This window comes from Phyllopteryx taeniolatus, chromosome 11, assembly GCF_024500385.1.
Source record: "Phyllopteryx taeniolatus isolate TA_2022b chromosome 11, UOR_Ptae_1.2, whole genome shotgun sequence".
NCBI classification, from domain to species: domain Eukaryota; kingdom Metazoa; phylum Chordata; class Actinopteri; order Syngnathiformes; family Syngnathidae; genus Phyllopteryx; species Phyllopteryx taeniolatus.
The window spans coordinates 21,398,273-21,421,912 of record NC_084512.1 but is presented as its reverse complement, the minus strand read 5'-3'; the positions used below and the strand labels follow the sequence as shown (position 1 = coordinate 21,421,912).

The 23,640-nt window shown below is 43.9% G+C and overlaps 1 protein-coding gene and 1 non-coding gene across 2 annotated transcripts in view; one reads left to right on the top strand and one right to left on the bottom strand.

The window, feature by feature from the left end:
• The window catches only part of pibf1 (progesterone immunomodulatory binding factor 1), a 29,420-nt gene extending 5,986 nt beyond the window's left edge, over positions 1–23,434 (bottom strand). Inside the window, exons 1-14 of the mRNA XM_061789020.1 lie at positions 22,558–23,434; positions 22,028–22,128; positions 21,767–21,965; positions 21,583–21,702; positions 18,209–18,342; positions 16,863–16,971; positions 16,079–16,198; positions 15,946–16,007; positions 15,747–15,872; positions 15,558–15,656; positions 6,484–6,649; positions 4,560–4,710; positions 4,289–4,379; positions 2,487–2,589 (exon numbers count right to left, since the gene is read on the bottom strand). Of these exons, the coding sequence (XP_061645004.1) occupies positions 2,487–2,589; positions 4,289–4,379; positions 4,560–4,710; positions 6,484–6,649; positions 15,558–15,656; positions 15,747–15,872; positions 15,946–16,007; positions 16,079–16,198; positions 16,863–16,971; positions 18,209–18,342; positions 21,583–21,702; positions 21,767–21,965; positions 22,028–22,128; positions 22,558–22,818 (1,842 nt within the window). The 5' untranslated portion in view covers positions 22,819–23,434. The remainder of the gene's footprint in view (positions 1–2,486; positions 2,590–4,288; positions 4,380–4,559; positions 4,711–6,483; positions 6,650–15,557; positions 15,657–15,746; positions 15,873–15,945; positions 16,008–16,078; positions 16,199–16,862; positions 16,972–18,208; positions 18,343–21,582; positions 21,703–21,766; positions 21,966–22,027; positions 22,129–22,557) is intronic.
• On the top strand, positions 7,057–7,138 carry trnas-acu (transfer RNA serine (anticodon ACU)). The gene has a single exon. It is a non-coding gene; the product is annotated as a tRNA-Ser (tRNA).
• Positions 23,435–23,640: the final 206 nt, after the last annotated feature.

The window sequence follows — 23,640 nt, the reverse complement described above, 5'->3', positions numbered from 1 at the left end:
ACTTGGAACTTTGCCTCTGTTAACGAGCACAGTGGATGTGGAAAAAAAACATGGTTAAAGTTTGGACTCAACTTTAATACAAGGGGTCTCATATAAATATTACACAAGGCCCTTTAAAGTGATTGATAAGGTGAACAGTTTGGAGTGGATTCCTATGTTTTGCTTCACATTCTGCCAAGCGCTGCATAATTCTGGGCCACGGCCTAGCGGTTAGGAATCCCCCTTCCCTAAATTGCCCTTGTCCTGGGACAGATTTTTTTTTTGGGGGTGGAGGGAACTGGAATCAACGAAGGTTGTGAGTGAAGGGCTCTGGACTCAATTCTCCATTGATGCATTATTTTATATATAGGTCCAACTAGATGAAGCAACATCATGATCATGGTTACTTTTCCTTCGTATCACAGTCGAAAAACATGTATGTTAAGTGGGGTACACATATGCGGAAATTTAACATCTTTACCGATTTTCGAAATGTAAGAGAACCTATACATAAAGAGAAAAAAAAAATCAGCAAGTGTGTGCTTACTGCTCTTATTGTGTGATGTAACGGAGAGGACTCAAGATGACCCGAGATGGGTGGGATCCTTAAATCTGACCTGATTATCGGTATGGGTGTACCTGCTTACGATTAACTGAAGACTAAGAAAAGGATGCGAGTGTGAATGGATAGGGTCCATATTCGGCCTTTCTTCCTTTCTAATATGTACATTTACATACTGTTGTTGATGGAGGCATGCTCGCTTCTGTCAAACCTACAAAGACTGTCTCTTGATAATATCGGTTAAGGTGGCTACAAGCCTTAACTTTATTTCTTTATTTGTCCTTGGACGGCAATTGGTTCTGGAGCAAGACAGCAACAAACAAACAAACAAACAAACAAAAAACAGTAAAGTACATAAGAAGAGGGACATGGGGATAAGGAATACAATAATACGCAATCGGAAGCAGGGGTGTATATTTATTAGTAGCCCAATAGGAGATTAAGATGGTTTTGGCCTTCCTCCCAACCTGCCTACTGTACAGATCCGACAGTGCACTCTGCTGTATTCCTGTGATTTTACTGCACATCTTTACTATTTTACCAAGGCAATGTCTGGCCTTTATGCTGGTATGGTCCAAACAACAAATCACAGAAAAAGTTCAAACAGACTCAATATAATACTTGAACAATGAGCGCTTTGTTCACATGGAATTGTAACACTTGCAGTTTATAAACATTGCTGGCCCTTCTTGCACATCATCTTTATATTAAGGTTAAAATTAAGTATATTGTCAATAATGGACCCAATATATTTGTAGCTGCCTAGTGATATAAAACAGTAGTTGACTCGGAGGCCAAAATGCATGAAATGGAGATGCGACAAATGGAGAGGCAAAACCAGTGTTAGAGTGCCCTTGGTTGTGCTCAGCTGCTATCTGGTCTAAAATCTGGGGGGGAAACAGATAAAGTCGACTTGTTACACATTAAACAATTTTTACAGCCCATGAGAGGCCGAGCAAAAGCGGGTAGGAGGCTGTGCCGAAGTGGGTGAGAGGTTGAGGACAATAGTAAAGTTAGTCAGGGCGTCTGTGTGGGTGATGAAGTGGTTAACACCCTTGGCTTTTCTGCGAAGAGAAACTAATTTTTCATGCTCTCCTTTCATACTCAATGAATCCTAAGGTATTTCTGATGAATGCCATTCAGTCTTAGCTGACAGGTGAATGGCTGGTTTATTTAGCTTCAAGTGGGGCCCCACCTTTTTGCTCTCAACCATCTCAACTCTCGTACGACTCGAAAAGTTGAAAAAAAAATAATAAACACGATAAAAGGACAAAAAAAGTGAAACTAACTGGACACCTGCACCGTCGATCTGGCATTTTTTCTGCCTTACGATGACTTTCGAATTAGCGCACGAGCAGTAGACGTGAGCTCGCACACACCCCGAATTAAAGTTGCACATGCACAGAAACACAACACAAAGTAAGCCTGTGATTGGAGTGCAGAGGTGCCGAGAGAGGATAAGAACGCGGCCGTCCCCTTTTGTGACCCTGCTTTCCCATTGAGTCAACAAGTGTGACAGACAGACACTACGACTCTGGCTTCTCACACTTTGTTGCCTAAGCTGTTGTGTTTGCCCCAACAAAAACCTGGCATTTTCGTGAGAGGATATAGAGCCAATTGTTAGATGACCGATTACAGTGTGCGAGACCAACCGCCACTGAACCACCAGTGGCTGGCCTGTGCGATGGCATGAAGGTGTGGGAGGGGTGGTGATGAGCGAGGAGGCGTTGTGCACGGCTGTGTGATAACTGTTATGCCATCAAAACACTCGTAGTAAATCATTCAGGCTCTCGTAAAACCGGGGAATATCCGTGTTGCCCAGGTGGAGGATGGAAGACAATGTTATGGATGTGCATGATGCAGGTGGAGACATGAAGGCGTGTAAGTTAAAAACAAACACACATCGCATAATAGCGAACACCGAGGTGCGTCGCTTGGTGTTTACCTCCTCAGATATTTGGCCTGTTTGGGTCTGGTGCCTCTCCAAGTCTCTCCTCAGTGATGTGTTCTGTCTCTCCAGCTGCAGCACCCTGCGGGCCAGGTGAACACTGCACACACACATACACAAGCACAAAGAGTGAGGAGAAAATTCCAAAACACTGCAAGTTACCACTAGTGTTACTTCAATATTTCCCTCATGGGTTACGTAACCATGACAGATGAGATCAATATGAGGTTTTTAGCTTGTTTTGACTCTATCAAAAAGTGCACATGGACTATAAAAACACATACAGGACACACACATGCAATACAAGTCACAACACAGTGAGTAGCAGTTGACTGCAGGAGGAAGCAGGGAGGTGGGGGCCTGTGTGCAGATGATGGCAGTATATCACACGGCGAAACGTCGACATTTGGCAACGAGAAGAGAAAAAGCAGGAGGAATTTGTGCTGGTATGAAGGCTGTCATCCACCCGGGGAGGTCTAATGCCACTGCAAACACGAGTATAGTTGAGGAAGCACTTCTTCACACGGTCGGCACACAAAGGAGCAAATCACTCTGCTTTTATAAAGTGAGCTTTTCAGTGAGAAATGACTGTAAAATAAATACAAACGTGAATGTCTGTGAGTGTAGCTGTTTTCAGGATGATGCAAGCTGGCGCGAGTTGCTAGGACGACACAAGGCTTCATATTTGATTTGTACTGACTGCAATGTTATTGAGTTATTGTGAGTTTTACATAACAAAAGGTAAAACCTCATACTTCAAAGGATTCAAGCATAATGTGTGCAGCTTTGGACTCACTGGACTAACATGTTTTATGTATGAACTTCCATCATGAAAAGTGTTTTATTTTAAACTACAGCAGTGCCTTGAGATAAGACTCTTGCCTCTCCACTTTCCCCCCCCAATAAGGTTAATAGCACTCATAGCGCACATACAGTAATAACATAATTGGAATGTAAAGAATCAAAAAAGTTTGTGCATCATGATTAATTCATTCAGGCTGCTTCTGTTGTGCACGACTTGGCCAATGGGGGGGCAGTATAACATAGTCATGCAGAAACAAAAGAAGAAGAGTTTCACAACTACTATGAGTGACTCAGTAAGCTGCAGTAATATTAGTCATTTTCCGCAGATAATATATGCCTGAGAGTATTGTTATATTGTCTGCCTACATTACCATTGCTTAAAGCGTCACAACACCCCCTAGATGCTATTCGTTAGCCTGTCTATGGCGTTTTCTATTGTTTGTTAGCATTAAGCTAAGACGATATTTCTAAGGAAAAGCTATGTGGTTGTTGTTGTTAATTCTCTTTATTCTGTATTTAGATTGACAGTAAACTTTAACTGGGATTGACATTAAACAGCTTGAAGCCTTTTTTTGAAGAATTGTTCCCCATCTGCTGCTTGTTGTGAAGTGAGTTGAGCTCACTGCCACCATACAGTGCTTGTATCTCAATTTTTTGCATGCAAATCAAAGTAAAAAATAAATAAATTGAGGGGACGAAATCAGACCAAACTTTGGGGGTGAAAAATACAGTACAGCTTTTAAGTATCACAAAACATGAGGGTTTAAATTGATGTGATGTTATGCGAAGACCTTAGCAAGTCACAAGCCTGAAAGCATGACGCATGAAACTATGTTTTTGTTGGTGTCATTTATTCCAAGTAAAAAACCAGTCTCAACAAGGAGGAGGAGAAGCGGTTTCGCTGTAGTAACAATACGCAATGTGTTATTATGTGTACTATTGTTTTCTTTGTGTGGCTATTCCCAGCAGTGTGCGGTGTGCCTCAGGGTCCGTACCTCTGCTTAAGTCTCCTTCTGGCTGTGGTGGGAACGTTGGCTCCATAGCCGTACGAGAAGAGGATCCTCTCTGCTTCCTCTTCATTCTCAACTGGACAGACACCAAAACGAACACTAGATCGTCAGAAAGGTTTAACATAGTAGATATAAAAAGTGTACACACCCTTGTTCAAATGCCATGTTTTGGGGATATAAAAAAAAAATAGACCAAGATAAATCATTTGAAAACCTTTTCCACCATTAATGTAACCTACTCAGACTACAGACTCACTTTCGGCAGCCTGCATGGTGACCTGGTCCAGCTCCTGCTCGAGTTTTTCGTAAGTCTCCAACCGGGATGCCTGCTCGGCATTCTGCGCATGAAGCTCAGCGGTGCGCTTCTCCGATGACGTCTGTAGCCTGTAAAACTCCTGTGTGAGGACCTACCACAGAGGTGGAAACAAAGATGAAGATTATAAATGTTAATTTCGTCTTTACCACATTTAAGTTTTTACGTAAATTGTACACACACCATCCACAAACATGTCAGAAAAGTTGCACTGAGAGTGGTACACATTTGACACAAAAACATATACGGTATTAGAAATGTTAATTTAGTTTGACCACATACTGATTTAAGTTTAGTAATAAACTGTATAAAAGAGATACACCACCCGCAAACATGGTGCACTAAAATGGTATACTTTTGACACTTTTACCAGTTTTACAGCATATACAGGTGCATCTCAATAAATTACATTATCGTAGAAAAGGGCGGCACAGTGGTCGACTGGTTAGCACATCTGCCTCACAGTTCTGAGGACCCGGATTCAAATCCGGCCTCCCCTGTGTGGAGTTCGCATGTTCTCCCCGTGCCTGCGTGGGTTTACTCCGGTTACTCCGGTTTCCTCCCACATCCCAGAAACATGCACGGTAGGTTGATTGAAGACTCCAAATTGGCCGTAGGTGTGAATGTGAGTGTGAATGGTTGTTTGTTTATGTGTGTCCTACGATTGGCTGGCAACAAGTTCAGGCTGTACCCCTCCTCCTGTCTGCAGTTACCTGGGATAGGCTCCAGCACACCCGAAACCGAGTGAGGATAAGCGGTGTAGAAAATGGATGGATCATAGAAAAGTTCATTTATTTCACTTCTCAATAGTTAAACAGTAAATCACAGGAAAATACTTCTCAGAAGGCCAATTCCTACCAAATTTTTTTGTTATGTAATATTTTAATTTGTTGAGAAGCTAAATTTTGCTTTGTAGTTATTGAAGTACTGAAAAAAAATGTCAGCCATGATAGTCCAATTTATTGAGATGATGATGCAGCGCAATAAAAAAATAAAAATAAAGTTTCCGAGCAACCAGAATCCCCCCCTATTAATTACTGTACTTTTTGTACGGTTTGTTTAAGAACAGCACATTTTATATTAAAAAAGGTAAAACCACCAATGCTAATAAGCAGCAATAACATGTTGAAAGATGTTCTTTTCCACCTCTTCCTAATTAGTTTTTCCTGAGAACCGCTTGGAGGCAGCTGCGTAAGGCAAAGGAACGAATGTAGCTATCGAGGAAGGGCCGTCTGATGACTACTGCTGTGAAAGTGTTGAAAGAATTTTGCCGAATGACAAAGTGTTGCTGAAAGCCAGGCAGAAAAACAAAGCAACGATGTATGAGGAAGAATAACATCATCCATCCATCCATCCATCCATTTTCTGAGCCGCTTCTCCTCACTAGGGTCGCGGGCGTGCTGGAGCCTATCCCAGCTATCATCGGGCAGGAGGCGGAGTACACCCTGAACTGGTTGCCAGCCAATCGCAGGGCACATACAAACAAACAACCATTCGCTCTCACAGTCACACCTAGGGGCAATTTAGAGTCGTCAATTAACCTACCATGCATGTTTTTGGGATGTGGGAGGAAACCGGAGTGCCCGGAGAAAACCCACGCAGGCACGGGGAGAACATGCAAACTCCACAGAGGCGGCGCTGGGGATTGAACCCAGGTCCTCAGAACTGTGAGGCAGACGCTGTAACCAGTGTTTCACCGTGCTGCCGGAAGAATAACTTTCAGACAAAAATCATAGTGTTGCTCATCTGTGTCACATTAACATTATAGCAGTCACATAGTTAACTTCTTTGTATTATTGAATTTAAGCAAATAGTTTTTAGCTCTGTAGTCTCCACTCTGGGGATTCTTCAACCTTTTGGGGAGTACCTCCAGTTTTTTGCACTGTTTCTCACACTCGATCTGGCACTGAGCAAGAGCCTTGTCCGTCTCCTCCTTCATCATTTGAGCACGCTCAGCTTCGAAGGAGTGCAGCTTTGCCTGGTTGGACAACTCGGCGACCCTGCTGTCGGTGCCGAGCTGCAGCTGGCGAAACCTGTTGAGTGGAAGGAGAAGAACTTAAATGACTTTTTATGATCCACTTGAGCATAGAAGCATAATAATCTTATAATAGTATAAGTGTAATGTCATAGGGCAGCATGGTGGAATGGTGTTAGCACGTCTGCCTCATAGTTCTGAGATTCGGGGTTCGGATATCAGGATTCCTGTGTGGGGTTTGCATGTTCTCCCCATGCTTGTGTGTGTTTGCTGCGGGTACTCCAGCTTCCCCTCACGTTCCATAAACATGCACGTTAGGTTAACTGACGACTTGAAATTGTCCAAAGGTGTGAATGTAACTGTGAACCTGCAATTAAGTGGAAATGGTTGCTTGTCTACAAACCCCAATTCCAATGAAGTTCGGACAATGCCCGATTTGCAAATCCTTTTCAACCTATACTTAACCATGAGGTGGCCGAGAGGTTAAGGCGATGGATTACTAATCCATTGTGCTCTGCACGCGTGGGTTCGAATCCCATTCTCGTGAGTGTAACATTTATGTCTCACAACACAGTGGTGAACATGTCCTTTTTGGGAACATGTTCCAGGCACCAAATTCAAAATGAGCAACTATTTGCAGAAAACAAAGTTCATCAGTTTGAACACAACCTGGAGATGAACACGCTCAAGACTGTAGAGATGATCGTGGATCCTTCGCCACAACTGCCCCTCACGCTCTCCAACTGCCCTGTGTCAACCGTCGAGACCTTCAAGTTTCTGAGAATTACGGTCTCTCAGGACGTGAAGCGGGAGACCAACATCAACTCTGTCCTCAAAAAGGCCCAGCAGAGGATGTACTACTTGCGGCTTTTGAAGAAGCACGGCCTGCCACAGGAGCTGTAGAGCCAGTTCTACACAGCAGTCATTAAATCAGTCCTGTGTTCATCCATCACAGCCTGGTTCGGTGCTGCCACAAAAAAGGACAAACTCAGACTGCAACGGACAGTAAGGACTGCCGAAAAAAGGCAAGGTTAGGCGCTATCGAACAATGCAAACCAAAACCAGCAGACATTCCAACAGCTTCTTCCCTCTTGCCATTAACTTCTTAAACATTGGAGTTACAATTCCATTCTAACATGCTGCTAATTTTGCAGATTTCTGTTGAGACACTACTACATTATTTTTGTACTCACTGTAGTAGTCTCATCACTCTGCACTATTTGCATATCTGTTGTTGACCAATAGTGGACACCCATGTGCTTGAGAACTATCTGCACCATTTGCACAACTGTCACTGTTCCAGATTATCACACTATTAGTCACTTCAAACTGCTCTAAATTTCTTTAGGACTCTGCACCATTTGCACAATTGTCATTGTATCAGCATTACCACATTACTGGTAACTAGGGCTGCACAATTATGGCCAAAATAATAATCACAATTATTTTGATTAATATTGTAATCACAATTATTAATCAAAAGTATTCCTCGTTCGGGAAAAAATATTTTATTTTTTATTGCACTACGTTTCAACAAACAATATGTAACAGTTTTCAGTGCAAAATGGATCTTTAAATAAGAATAAATGACAGATAATAATAATAAAAAATACATGTACCCAAAGAAATTCTACTTTACTAAGAGCTGAATAAATGTGCTTTTACAAAGTACAACCAAATATTGCAACTTAATGGAAGCAAAGACAGTTAATGCATGAAACCATAACATTAGGCTGTAAGCACTGACTTTTCATAAGAAAATCCCCATCAATATAGTGAATTGCACATCTCCACTGTTCTGATTGTCCATTGGTCAGTCATGCACGGTCACAAACTGCAAAGAGCTCGACAGTTGTGATTTCTCTCTCTATTTCCTTCTGGCGTTTTTTTTTTTTTTTTTTTTTTTTGACTGCGCTTAGACCAGCTGAAAAGTTGAAGGCAGTCGCTACAATGATTGTTAAGTGTCTTACCTTGACACGGCGTCTCTCCGCCAATGTGCTGAGAGGGCCAACTTCAAAATAATAGCTTGACATATTACTACATCAATAACATTTTATGCTTTTATTTTGAAGATGGCCACGAGCGAGTTGCCGCCCCTTAATGAAGCCTTAACCTTATGTTCGCCCCCCTGCTGGATGGCTGGCTCGGTTGTGGGTACTGCTACAAATGAAGCACATTTCATATGCAGCAGTGCTCACATTTTAAATGTTTAAAAAAAAAACACTGAAACACTACGATGTCAGTCAATTGGGCGCAGATGCCTGTTTGCCCATCTGTTTGTTAATTAGCGGGCTCCTTCCTGGTTCACTCAGAATGATGAAGTGACGGGTGGTGTCATTATAAATCTGGGAGGTGGATGCTTCCACTCAAACAGTGAACTTGAACTCCTGGATCTGCACCGTTATATCCTAGCCCTCACCAAACTTAAATGGGTTCTTATTAACAAAACTTGTCACTGATGGTGTAGTGGTGCACTCGCCTGACTTTGGTGCTGGCAGCGTGGGATCAGTTCCCACTCAGTGACGGTGTGAATGTGAGTGCGAATGGTTGTCCGTGTCTATATGTGCCCTGCGACTGACTGGCGACCAGTTCAGGGTGTAGTCCGCCTTTCAGCTGGGATAGGCCCCAGCACCCCGCGACCCTAACCAGGATAAGCGGTGTTGAAAATGGATGGATGGATGGATTAACAAAACTTTTACACTATCCTGTATATTCGTACCTTGACTTCCAAGTTTAATTCTTTCCGTGACCACGCACGTTACTCAAATCACTCGTGCCTCAAATCAACTTTCTTCATTGAAATGTATGGAAATGGCATTAATCTGTTGCAGCCCCCCCAAAAAAACCACCAACAAATTTTTGTAACATGTACAGTATTGTACTGGCTGAAAATAGAGTACTAACATAATACAATAAAATGAACGTTTAAACAGTTTGTAATATATTTCTTTCATTTCCCTTAAATCATAATGTAAAGATGGACATCATTCGCTTCTTCCCAGCACTCGCTTTCTTAGGTCCCATGGCTAGAAAAACAAAAAATGAAAGGACAAAACACAACAGATACCTGTAATTTCACTGCGAGGTAAACAACGTGAACTTGTAGTGGCCAGATGTTATAAAGCTCGCCGCGGTGATGTCTGAAGCTCACTCGCAAGTCAAAGTTTTGGTCGCAACACAAAGCCCCCCCCAAAAACTCCAAAATTGGGGCACTTAGCCAAGTCAAGGCACCACTGTATAGCATTTTCCTGTGGCGTAATGTGCGTTGCCAGAGCCCTGTGGCACTCTCGAGCCTCTTTTACAACGAGATTGCAAAATCGGTTCATCTGAACTGCATTTAGCCGCCTTACACCTTTTCCACAGAACCCAGAAAAGCGTAGGATGTGAATTTTCATACAGTGACAAGGCATGACACAATTTCACAATTATTTGAACAGCAACAATTTCTTTCAACACAACAAGGCAGGAGGAATGAGTGTCAGGTGTTAAACCTCATTCCCTTTGACCAGCCATTGTGGAATTCCCTGATACAGCGGCATCCTCCGTCCTCTGATACTAAATCGTAGATTACCCCCCCAACCCCGTTCCCTATAATCCATGTTACGACTTGTACCTTTCCCTCTCTTTGCAAAGATTTTTCTTTTTTCCTTGTAATAAAAACCCACAAAGACAAGATTGATAATTTACTTATTCTGTCAGAAAAATATTTGCCAAAACAGTGTCATTTAGACACAACAGCAAGCAAGGAAAAGGTAGAAAAAAGCTTTTAAAGGCCGTGTAAAGGGAGGGGGGGGGGGGGGGGGGGGGGGGTCCTGAGTCCCTTCCTTCAGTAAAACACTCAGCTCCACCTATTTCAAAAACTCTTCAATGTGCAAATGACTAGCTGTAAAAATACCAAACTACTAAAGATCTGTCAATCTCATGGACATAATAAAACCCAGTTGCTCACTGGATAACATCTTCATCATAAAAAGCGTCAGGAAAGTAATCATCTGATGCTCTTTTGAATTCACAACTTGGCAAGTACAGTGTCGCCCAACAGGCCGGCCGAGTTTTAGAACATCAGGCTGAAGTGAAGCGCCCACAGCGATGCTTGCCGTCGTTTGATGTTCTGTGATTGCGTTTGGCAGCCGGCACAAGGAACTTAATGAGAACGAAATGTCGGGAGCTTGTGTTCTTCTCAGAAGACACGATTCTGAGTCAAAAGTGGTGTAGCCAGAGAAACTGCAAGCTTGCACGCAAAGCCTTGAATCTACTGTACTGGCTTTAATAAAAATTTAAAAAATAAAAGTACATTTTGCTTGCAAATCTAATTCTAATTTATTTAAGTTGTGAGGCAAAAATGTGGATGCAGGGCTTCTTTCCATACTACATTATAAATGAATTGAATGAAATTATATGAAATGTATTTGGATTTGAGCGCTTTAGAGAAATAAAAGCCAAACAATACACACTACGCACAAAAGGTTTGGGATATTGGGGCATCAGGTTAAAATTCAAGATGAACCCAAAATGCACTTTAACCTTGACAGGTGAACTTAAATTGACCTTCTCTAAACTTTTGAATGCAATTTTCAATACTTTTTGCACAACGAGCTGTTCTTTAACATGGAGCTCAAAGGCAAAATTCACAACAGGTGCTTGATCCATGAATGGACCAATACATTCCAAGGATGTCTACTTCTATGGCTTTCTCTGACTCTTCCAGTCTCCCTGTAGCTTTGTTTCAATCTGGTAACGACCCTCTGTCAGACTCGAAGCTCAGTGGCCACTTCCCTCTGAGAACATCCTGTTTAAAGCCTTATAATGGCCAGGTACTGTTCATCAATGCTTGTGTGTTGTTAGGTGAACAGCACAATGAAGAGTACTGTTTTAAATACTAATTTTAATTGAACCAGGAAATGTAATGGATGAGTCATGGTTTCAACACCTGTTGTGAATTTTGACATTCAGCCCCTTGTCAGAGAACAGCAATTTGTATAAAAAGTACAGTGAACATCTGGGACATCTGCAGTTCAAGCTCAAGCCGAATGTCGCTAACTTTTAACTTTTGTAAGTAGTGTATGTTTTATGCTGCAGTTAAAAATAACAAAGCCGCTGTGCTGTAAAAAAAAAAAAAAAAAAAAAAAAAAGTTGAAGGCAGATTGGAGAGATGTGTGTTTGCTTCCTCAGGCCACAGAGGTTGCTTTAGACAATATTAATAACTCTCGATTACAGCTGACCTGATAGAATTTCATCATCCATAGAGCGCTCTGGGCTGAGCTGTGCATGCGCGACGTGACGGACAAGTGCACATGGTCGCCGTTTTATGTCCTCCTTTATTGATGCCGGCCTGCTCTTGAGATGCAAGCAATGACTTCATCTGAATGTTCTCGCTTGTCTCAGGTTATTTCTTCAACCCTCAAATGAGATTTTGGCATGGAACCCGATGTGGAGAATCCCGGATTTTCCGCCATTCTGTGGCCTCGAAACAGTGTTTTTAACCCGAATGAAACATGGCTGTGAAGCTAAGTGGCCTGCCCACGCTACTGTCGTCTGACGCCATTTCAAGCTTGTCCGCCTTATTCTTTGCCCCAAAAATAGGGGCATTTGTGGGGTTAGGGGTTAAGGGCTTGTGGCAAGCATCTGTCGTTGCTGGCTTGCGATGAGCGGTGGGAATGCGATCGTGTCAAAGAGAGAGTGCATGGGACAGTGAGTGTGTGTGTGCGTGCTTGTGTGTTAGTGTGCATGGAAAGTAAGACCAACAGCTGGTGGTTTGGATCTGGAGAAATGACAAGCATGCAGTAGTACCCTGGAAACAGGGACCCTGGTGGTGCTGCTGCTGTGTGTGAGTGCGTGTGTCATTAATAGCCTATTTTACATATTATATTTCATGTCAAATATATAAAAAAAAAAATATTGGACACTCTTTACATTTTTTACATACTCTGGGCCGCATTTCTTTTTCTACATACAGCACATGGAAATAAAGTATGCATGATACATGTGATTTTATGGACATAATTTTCTACCACTTATCTAATTCAGGACAGTGGGTGAGCTGAAGCCTTTCTATACTGACGTTGAGCGAGAGACGGGGTACATGAGGACTGGCCATTCAATCACAGGTACAGAGACAAACAACCATTCACACCAAAGGAATACTTAAAATTTAATATGCATGCCTTTTGGAATGAGGGATAAAGCCGGAAGAAACCCACATAAGTACGGAGGGAAAATGAACACGCCACACAGAAAGGCCTGAGCTGGCATTCGTACCCATAACCTTTGACTGTGAGGCAAAAATAAAAAGCATGCTTGTTTTTCAAAAGAAATTACACAGTTTAAAACTACAGTATTAGTTCAGTGATTCCCAACCACATCAGAACATCATGTGTGCTGCAGTCTAAATTGGTCTAAAAATTATTTTCTAAAAAGAATGTCCATCCATCCATTTTCTTTACCGTTTATCCTCAAATATTTGCTAATCTGTCTATGCCAATAATGTACAGTAGTGACAGGCAGAACAATTAAATGCTACCGGGGACCTAATTAACTTGTGTATCCACCAGAGATGGGGGGGGGGGGACTCGAGTCAAATGACTTAAGTCAAGTTATTTGACTCGAGTTGCCAGTTTTATGACTTGACTTTGAGTTTTGACGAGCTTGATTTTTTCCCCCAATTACTTGGGACTTGGTTGAGACTTGAAGGTTGTGATTTGAGACTTGCACATATATGACTTACTCCCACCTCAGGTATCCACTTTATTTACAGTTTCTTTTTTTTTTGGTGGTGTGCCATGACATTCTTGTAATGTGAAATACCTGCCTTGGCTCAATAAAGTTTGGGAAACACTAGATTAGTGGGCATTTTACAGTAAATCTTATGTGGCTGTGTCCACTTTACCTGCACTGAGAGTAATTCCTTCCCTGGAGGAGAGACCAATAACAAGAGGCGTAACACCCCCCCAAACCACACACACCACCCGCACTGAATTGACTTCAGTGTGGCTTTTGAATTTGCTGCTTTGTCTTCCGTAAGAAAGGGTAAATCAAAGTGCCAGCCTGCACTAATGATATGCTTCAGATATCACACAGAACACACTGGCTTCAATCAGGTACTGTATGCATGTCGGCTGCTGTTTTAGTAATTTACTGCCCATTTTCATTTTGGAAGTCAAGAAGGCTGCCTTGCTAATTACACTATGTAATAATAATTAGACATTTTAAAAGAATGTGAAATAACGATGCCGCTCATGAAAAGAAAAAAAACTGCACCGACTGGCTTAGAGTTCTTTTTGAAAATTCAAAGCATCATCCTCAGGCAAATACTGTGAAAGGTTTCTTAAGTTTAAACCACAACCATGAAGTGACCTTCACGCTAACGTTTAACGTCAGCACCGTAATGGGCCTGCTGATGTTTCCCCGAAATGCTTGCGTGCCTGATGCAATGAGACAATGCAATAGAGGTATCAAAGATACTGCTTTCTGTTTTGACTGACGCTGTCAGAGAATGATTAATTACCTTGTTGTTGTTTTTTCATCATAGCTTGTTCGCTAGAGGAAATAACTGCTTTATCAATTTCCACTAAGGGTTGCAGAAAGGTGGGACATCGACCACCGTGAACTTAGTGGACATTTTTGTGAAATAGAATTATGTGTTTTAAACGCCTATGAACTTGTGAGGCGACATGGTGAATAGTGGTTAATGTGTCTGCCTCACAATCAGGTTATTAGGATTCGAATCTCTGGTGGAAGTCATCATGAGTGGATTCTGAGTACTGTTTAAATGGGTCAGCCTTGGTAGGAAACGTGCCTCTCAGAACAAAGAATGTGCAACACCAACCATGATCAGAATTTTGGGGATAAAGTTTTGTGGCAGCACGGTGTGTAGTAGTCGACACTTCTACCTTACTGTAAGAGGATCTGGGTTTAAATCTCTCTGGAGTTTGCACGTTCTCCCTGTGCTTGCGTGGGTTTGCTCCAAGTAATTTGATTTCCTATCACAATCCGAAAACATGCATGTTAGGATTACTGTAGATTTAAGTTTGAATGGTTGTACGTCCATTTGTGCCCTGCGATTAGCTGGCAACCAGTCCGGGGCGTACCCCACCAGCTCACCCGCAACCCAGTGGAAGACAAGCGCTATAGAAAATGGATGAACTTGTAGACCAGTCTACAAAGGGTAACCGTCTGAAGGCTGATTGAATCAAAAGCTCAGGTTGCAAGAACAGATCAATTTGGCACATTAACTGCAGCACAGGAGCAGTAGCGCACATTATTGTCTAAGCTTGCTGTTATGTTATGCAATGACACACCTACATTTCACAATATATATATTACACATGCACACAATAGAGTACACTATACTGTATACAGCATGAGCTGGGATAGGCTCCAGCAAAAGTGTAACCTTTTTCGGGAAGTAAATAAATACAGTAGCTTTGTTTAAGTAAATACTCATTTCAGATTTCCACTCCAGTGAGGATCCATTTTCTTGTTTTCGTAACCATATACTGTAAGAGGAGGCATTTGCTGCGTTTCCTCTTAATTCTTTTGTGAATTGTCAATGAATCTAGATGAAGGTGGGTATTTATGAAGGTGCACAATTTGATGCTGATCAAAGTTGGGATGGCTCAACAGGTTGGGATGGTTGGCCCACCCAACCCGTTTATTTACGTGGTTGTAGTTTGCGGCAGTGTAGAACTGCACTGCTTGATACTTATGTGATTATATTTTCCTCCTTTGCTGTAGCTAAAAAAGGAAACAATTTATTAGAAACACCTCTTAGGGTAGTTCGACACCACTGCAAATTACAACCACAATCGTAAGTGTTCAAGTAATGCCACTCTGTTACAGAAAAAAACAAAAGGTATTTTAGTAAAGGCATCATTATCAATTTATGCCGAGACCGTAGTAAACCGAGGAGCCCCTGTACATTGATCAAAGACTTCAGCAATCGAGGTGTACGGAGTTGTCAAACGTACTGTTCCAGAAGCTGGTCGTATCGCGACTGCGTGTCCCTCTCAGCAGCGAACGCCCGCTCCTTCTCCAGCACCGCATTGTCTCTGGCCTCACGCAGGTTTCTACCCAACAAAAACACATTGAAAGAGACCAGTTAAGACACCTGGACTTTCAACCCGGAGAATGAAAAAATGACATTGCGGATGCTGCACCTGTTCTCTCTCTCGTACATCTCCCTGGATGTTCTCTGCAGGTTGTCGATTTCCTGACCGGTCTTTAGACGGATGTTCTCCAGCTCATCTCTCAACTTCCGTTCATACTCAGACTTATAGTGATCGCTGAAAAAGAAAGCAAAAAGGCAGACCTTACAAGTCTTTTCCTGACTATTTGTGGCTAAAAACAGAAGCCAACCTGGATGCTATATATTTTTCATAGGCGCCCTCCCTGGCCTTCTTGGTGTCCTCCAGTTGCACCTGGAGCAGGTAGGTTAGACGTGGCCTGGCGATTACGTAAGGCATCGACCGATGTGTGAGACTGTAACAACCTGCAGGCGCTCCAGGCGATCTTCCTCATGCGCACAGCGAATGCTCAGCTCCATGTTCTGTCTGTGCAGGTACTCCTTGTCCTTCTGCAGCAGCGTCGCTGACTGCTGCAACGTCGCCATCTGTAGGACAAAAACAGCACAGCGGGCGTGGCAGGGGATGGAGGCTAGAGTTGACTACAGCAGGAATGCTCAACCTTTTATGGCCCAGGGATTCCTTACAGGGGAGAATGTTTTTCCAAGGGCCTCTCATAATCTGAATACCAATTACACAGAACTACCATGTGTACCCCTAAATTCTGTAGGAATGGAAAAAGTGGCCAATTTTCAACAAAATAAACAATGGCAACATTATATTTTAGCGAGAAAACAAAGATTTTGTCATTATAAAAAGTCATATTCTTATGAAAATAAAATTTTATTTTTCCAAGATAAAGTCTAAATGTTGAAATCTCGACTTGAGATTTATTTCTATACTCTCACATTTGATTAAACCACACTTCATACTAGGAGATGCAACTCGTCTCTCGCCCTGCCTCACCCCGACATTTAGATTTTGGCCTGTTTTACTGCCGCTTATCCATCCCCCCTTCTCTTCTGCTTGGAGAGGGGGCGAGGTGGCGATGACCGAAGTGAGGCTGTTGCTGTGAGGATTTTGCATCGACTGACCGTGAAAAGGCCTGAGGAGGACTACTACCACGGAGGAGTCTACCTGTGGCGCGTCATGGCCTCTGTACCACTGGACTAGAATACATATATATGTGGGTGTTCGGTTTGGATGATGCACCTCTTTGCTGAGGGCCTCTCGCTCCCTGCCAAGGGCCACGTGAGTCAAGTTAAGCGTCTCAAATCTTCTCTTCACCTCCTTCAGCTCGGCTTCCAAGACATCACGCTCACTACCAAACAACACATCACACACATCAACTTACTGTACATTCATGAGAAGGATCCATCCATCCATCCATTTTCTACCGCTTATCCGAGGTCGGGTCGCGGGGGCAGTAGCTTTAGCAGGGACGCGCAGACTTCCCTCACCCCAGCCACTTAATCCAGCTCTTCCGGGGGATCCCGAGGCGTTCCCAGGCCAGCCGAAAGACGTAGTCTCTCCAGCGTGTCCTGGGTCGTCCCCGGGGTCTCCTCCCGGTGGGTCATGCCCGGAACACCTCACCAGGGAGGCATCCGAATCAGATGCCCCAGCCACCTCATCTGGCTCCTCTCGATGTGGAGGAGCAGCGGCTCTACTCTGAGATCCTCCCGGATGACCGAGCTTCTCACCCTATCTCTAAGGGAGAGCCCGGACACCCTCCGAAGGAAACTCATTTCGGCCGCTTATATCCGGGATCTTGTTCTTTCGGTCATGACCCACAGCTCGTGACCATAGGTGAAGGTAGGAACGTGGATTGACCGGTAAATCGAGAGCTTCGCCTTTCGGCTTAGCTGCTTCTTTAGAACAACGGACCGATACAAAGTCCGCATCACTGCGGACGCTGTACCGATCCGCCTGTCGATCTACCGTTCTATACTTCCCTCACTTGTGAACAAGACCCCAAGATACTTGACCTCCTCCACTTGGGGCAGGATCTCATCCCCGACCTGGAGAGGGCACGCCACCCTTTTGCGACTGAGGACCATGGTCTCAGATTTGGAGGTGTTGATTCTCATCCCAGCCGCTTCACACTCGGCTGCGAACTGATCCAGTGAGAGTTGCACATCAAAGGAGAAATTATGCATTTTTTAAGAATTTAAGAGTTCCCTGGCGGTCAAAATATACTAAGGATAAAGAATTACGGCACACTTAATATTCCCTTGCAAATGCTGAGTATAAAATAGCATGATTGGGCGAAGCTAGGGCATTGCGAAGAAGCGAGGGCTACTAGAGCCATCTTAGCGACGGCATGGATACATTATGCCTTTCTGAAGCTGTGAAGACTATTAATCCAAAAGGCTGTGTTGTCAATTAGTATGCGGATGGATCTGTGCCTGTGGTACATCTTGCAGACACAACACCATTTGGAATGGCTGGCTCAGACACATTTTCAGAAATGGGCAGCTAACAAAAGATCAACTTGGTTTTTTAACTTCATACTTGATGGACAGGCACTCCACAGACACACGCAATTTAAAACCTGTCACCGTTTGATGTTGGGGTAGTTTTCCCGGCGGTAGTCTCCATCTTGGATGTGCTGTTTGGTGTCAGCCAGCTCCAAAGTCAGTCTCTGGCTCCTCAGCTCCAGCTCTGTGCGGAGACGGCGTTCATCCTCATAGCTCTGCACACACACACAGGCACACATATACTGTACATTATATACGGTATATTGAGCTGTGATCATCAGCAGCCTGATTTACAGGGGACACATTACGTGTGTTGGGGCTAAATGACAAGCGCCTGGTGGTCAGGCCTGAACCCATGGAACCCCGTGCACAGCCCCAAGAAGCAATGTGGGACTCTGAGGCGAGGTTGAAGTCACTGAGGTGGATAAAAAGTTCCTTTGTTACAGGGCCCCAGGGGTGGATGAGATCTGCCCGCTCTGGATGTTGTGGGGCTGTCCAGGTTGACACGCCGATGCAACATCGCATGGACATCGGGGACAGTGCCTCTGGATTGGCAGACCAGGGTGGCGGTCCCCCTTCTTAATAAGGGGGACTGAGGGTATGTTCCAACTACAGGGGAAAACACACTCCTCAGCCTTCCTAGGAAGGTCAACTCAGGGGTACTGGAGAGGATGGTCTGTCGGGAAGTCGAAACTCAAATTAGGAGGAGCAGTGTGGTTTCTATCTTTGGACCAGCTCTTCACCCTCCGCAGGGTCCTGAAGGGTGCATGTGAATTTGGCCAACCAGTCTACATGTGCTTTGTGGACTTGAAGAAGGTGTTCGACCAAGTCCCTCAGGATTATGGGGTACCAGATCCGCTATATGGGCTGTTTGGTGCCTGTACAACCGGTGTCAGAGTTTGGTCCGCATTGCCAGCAGTAAGTCGGATTGTTTCCAGTAATGGTTGGACACCGCCAAGGGTACCGTTTGTCATGGATTCTGTTCAGAAACTTTATGGACAGAATTTTTAGGCGCAGCCAAAACGTTGAAGGGGTCCCATTTGGTCACCTCAGTAATTCGTTTGGGTTGTTATCTCCATCAAGCCGCAATCTTTGACACTCACTGGAACAGTTCGCAAATGAGTGTGAAGCGGTTGGGATGAGAATCATCACCTCCAAATCTGAGACTATGGTCCTCAGTCGGAAAAGGGTGGAGTCCTTTCTCTGGGTCTGGGATGAGATCCTGCCCCAAGTGGAGCAGTTCCAAGTATCCAGGGGTCTTGTTCACGAATGAGCGGTTGTATCAGCTGTCTTGGGGAAGAAAGAACTGAGCCGGAAGGCGAAGCTCTCAATTTTCCGGTCGATCTGCGTTCCCGCCCTCACCTATGGTCGAGGGGGCGGGGGGTTGTGACCGAAAGAAAACGATCACAGACACAAACGGCCAAAATGAGTTTCCTCCGGAGGGTGTCTGGGATCAGGTGAGAAGGTCAGTCTTTCGGGAGGGCTTCAGAGTCGAGCCGCTGCCTCTCTGCATTGTGAGGAGCCAGATGAGGATGCCGCCCGGATGCCTCACTGGTAAGGTGTTCTGGGAACGTCCCACCGGGAGGAGGCCTTGGGCATGACCCGGGACACGCTGGGGAGACTATGTCTCCCTGCTGGCCTGGGAACAAAGTTACGAAATTCATACTCGCCAGTCACCCTCTCAAGTGGGATAATCGCAGACAAGAAATAGAACGCGATGTAATTCTTGATCCTTGGGGGTATTTTGACAAAAGCCATAAACGTGTTTTTAAGACACTGGGGAACTTTTTTTTTTTTTTAATTCATGTCTCCCTCCAGAGTGAGGACATTTAGTGCTTGTTTCACATGCCTCGTGCATGTGGTGCTAATGTCAATGATCTGTGTGGCACACAAACAATTTACATCAATAATGAGAGGCTGTCACATTTTCTCTGCCCTCGGCGTGTTGAATCAGTCGATGGGAGGTGGGCGGGGTTTGGGGGAAAGGGCTGTCAAAATGGCCAACAACTAGTTTGGTGATTCTATAAATCAGGAACCACGCTGAGGAGCCCGTAGGTCATGAAAGAAACCTTATCTGCACTAAAACTGTCAGAAGGAGAAGCAGATGACATGTTGTTTTTACAGTCACTTTCAAGAAACCAAACCTTTTGACCCTGCATTTTACATCACAATTCCACCACTTAAGGTCAAGTTTGTTTATTGTGTTTGCTCATGCAGCGCTTGAGTATAATTCTGACAAAGTGGGACAAAAAAAACAAAAAAGAAAAGAAAAAGCAGCATGGTGAGCATGATGATATGATGTAGTGTTTATTTGTGTTGCACACAAGCCTTTTTTGTAGAGGGAGATGAAAGAGATGAAAAGCGAGATAATGTCCGTAAATTGATCTGCGGGGTCTCGGTTGGTGTTGAGCGAGTGGTTGTTCAGTCACACGGGAGTGGCTCGTCAATCACGTGGCTGACAAGCGCCGGTGCTTTGACACGTGCCTGTGATTCCTGCCCTAATAACTAAAGTTGTCAGGGTTATAATGATCGCGACGTCTATCTAACAGGTCATGGGCAATTTATGAAAACAAATATTACTGAAGAACAGATACAGTGAACTTCCGATTTTTAGTGGTTCACCATTTGCACCCCACGTTATAACGTCGATTTTTCATGAGTTTTTATAGTATACAGGCAAGTCCAAATTTAGACTTGTGTGCCTTCAGTCTATTATTACATTGTGCCGTAAGATGCTGGGCACCAGTGAGGGACTACTAGAAGAGATGGAGTGCTATTAAAAGCAAGAACTAGAAGAGACGGTCCACAACTAAGCTCCAGGAATTGTCATTGTCCCATAAAGAGGAGAGAATATATGTCAGTTACACTAAACTTACTGGCAGTGACAAAGCAAGCACAATTTGACTCTGCGAACAAGAGAGTGTGAATAGGCGCAAAGAAATAGTGTGCTGCACGCAGGGTGTTCATTACGCCATCTATAAACATACTGTGTGTGTGCATTGCTAAAAAGCTCTATTTTTGTTTCATCTGTCCATAAAATATTGTTTAGCATTTGCTCTTTTGTATCAAACACAAGTTCTCTTTAGAAAAATGTTGTTCGACTTGATTCATTTTCTCCAGGAGATAGTCCACATTTAGTACTTAAACTTCATGGGTGCCAATAATGGTTAGCACGACTGTACATGTCAGACCCACCCACATTACTGTAGGTGAGAATCTGAACTATAAAGAGATCATATGAAAAACTTACCCTCCCACACATTTTAAATACATTTAAACTTATGAAAAGCACACTTTTTCAATTAAAAGATCCTGATAAGATGTTTGGTACATTTCCATTTATTTCTGAAGATATTGTACAGGTGATGCAAAAAATGAAGGGGTGCCAATAATGGCGAGCATAACTGTATCTCCCATAATAAACGGGGATTGGCTGTATAAGCACAGTGCAGTACCTCCATCAGAGCCTTCATTTGTGTCCGCTGCGTTTCCAGGTCTTCGTTCAAAGTGTCTTTCTTCACACGCAGCTCGGCCACCTGAGCCCTCAATGGAGTCACCACTTCGTAAAAGCGCACCTGCAAACATAATGGAAATGGTCAACAACGTAAGAAATGTTCATAAAAGTACCAGGTAACTCACAGCAACAAATTCCTGAATAGACATGGTCTCCTCGGGAAGGTCGCGGAGCTCCTGGTAGCGCTCGTGCGACATGTCCAAGTCCCGGAGAGACCGGCGCAGTTCTCCGGCCTTCTCCCGCATCTGCTGGTTGGCCTCCTCCAGCTGCTGCTGCCGCAGAAGGATGCTGTCCACTTCCTTCTTTCGCAAAGCATGCTGCTTCCTGAAGACCACAGTTCGGATTCGATGTGTGATGTGTCATATTCGTAGTGCATAGACACTCACCTGTTGTCTTCCTGAGCAATCTTCAGCTCACTGTCCAGCCTCAGCGCCAACACTTGTTTCTGATGGAGAGCATCATTCAGCCGCTCCTCCAGGTCCTCCACCTAATGGAGAACACCAGAGCACTACTATAACATATGGAGTATTAAAATATGACTTTTTTTCTCAAAACAAAAATACGACTTTTTAACAAAAATGTCAGGGAAGCATACTACAACTTCTGAACTTTATTCGGGGTCAACCAGAGGCAATTTAAATGGTGCCAAGCGTGTTGTGTACTGACTGCCTTCGTACCCCCAATGTGGAGCAAATTACAGGAAAAGCCTACTAGAACTTCTGAACTTTGTGTGGCGTCAATCAGAGACACTTTAAATGTGTGCTGACTCACATTTAAGATGAGTTTGAAGTTGATTGGTTCATTCTAAACCACATTATCCATCCATCCATCCAACCTGGCACTCGAACAGGGCTGTGTAGAATTTTTATATGAACTGTAGGAGCATGTGGAATGGAGAAGAACCTGCTTGTGTTACCTTGGACATGTAGTCTGCCTTCATGTTGTCTATGGTGAGGTTCTTCTGGGAAAGCTCAATTTTCAGCAGCTGGACGTTATGCAGCAGCTCCTTCCTCTCCAGCAGCTGTCGGATGAGCTTCTGCGAGCCGGGTCGCGTCTCGTCCGACGAGGAGACGTCCTCGGCGGTGCGCACGGTGGTCTCCAGGCTGACATCTTCCGACTCCAGGTCCAGCGAGCTGGAGACGTTGGCGGCGCTCGACTTTGGCTTCCTCGGGGGCATTTTCTTGTTCGACTCCGGTTAGCTAATGCTAACGAGCGAAGCGCGGAATGACAAAGTTGTGTCGTTCAAACTAGCTCGGAAAGTGCGCCATGTTATTTCTATATAGATACGTCCGATAAAATATTATGTAAGCATCAAACGAGACGACATAAAGACGAGAGCTGTCAGAAACACACTTTATTATTTTCAAGTGTCCCGCTTCCTTCCGCAGCGGTCCCGGGTGCATCTTATTTGCAACTGTGTTCTCCTCCTCGATGTCCGTGTTGGTAAAATGCCGAGAGCGGAACGAGAATCGAGGCGTTACTTTTTACTTACACAGAAATGAGATGAAGTCGTAGTGGCGATACATTGCCCGAGATGTATAACTTACAGCGCCACCTGTTGTAATATAGGCGCAGTACAACCACTAGTTGCCTGTCAGTATGGAAATTTGAACATTTATTCAATATCAATATGCACCAAAAGTGCATATTGATATTGATATACTAATGGCCAAAAGTAGCACCAGCACTAGTAGTGGAGGGAAAAAAACAAAACAAAACGTTATTAGTAAGACACATTCGTTGTACTAGTGCACTCTAGTTGTTCTACTAGTAGAATTGTCTTACTCGTGTTGACAAAAAACGTATTAGTCCATGCACCTAAAGGTGGATATCTATGGAGATATCAAATATATCGTATAAAAGCTAAAAAAAGATTTCATTACCACGGACACAAACATGCAGTTACTACCTCCAAACAATAGGGGCGGTGTGAATAATTTGCCTTGACACTGCCTGCTAGCCTGGTTTTATCTTCCTCGTTTTGTTGCTAATCAACAAG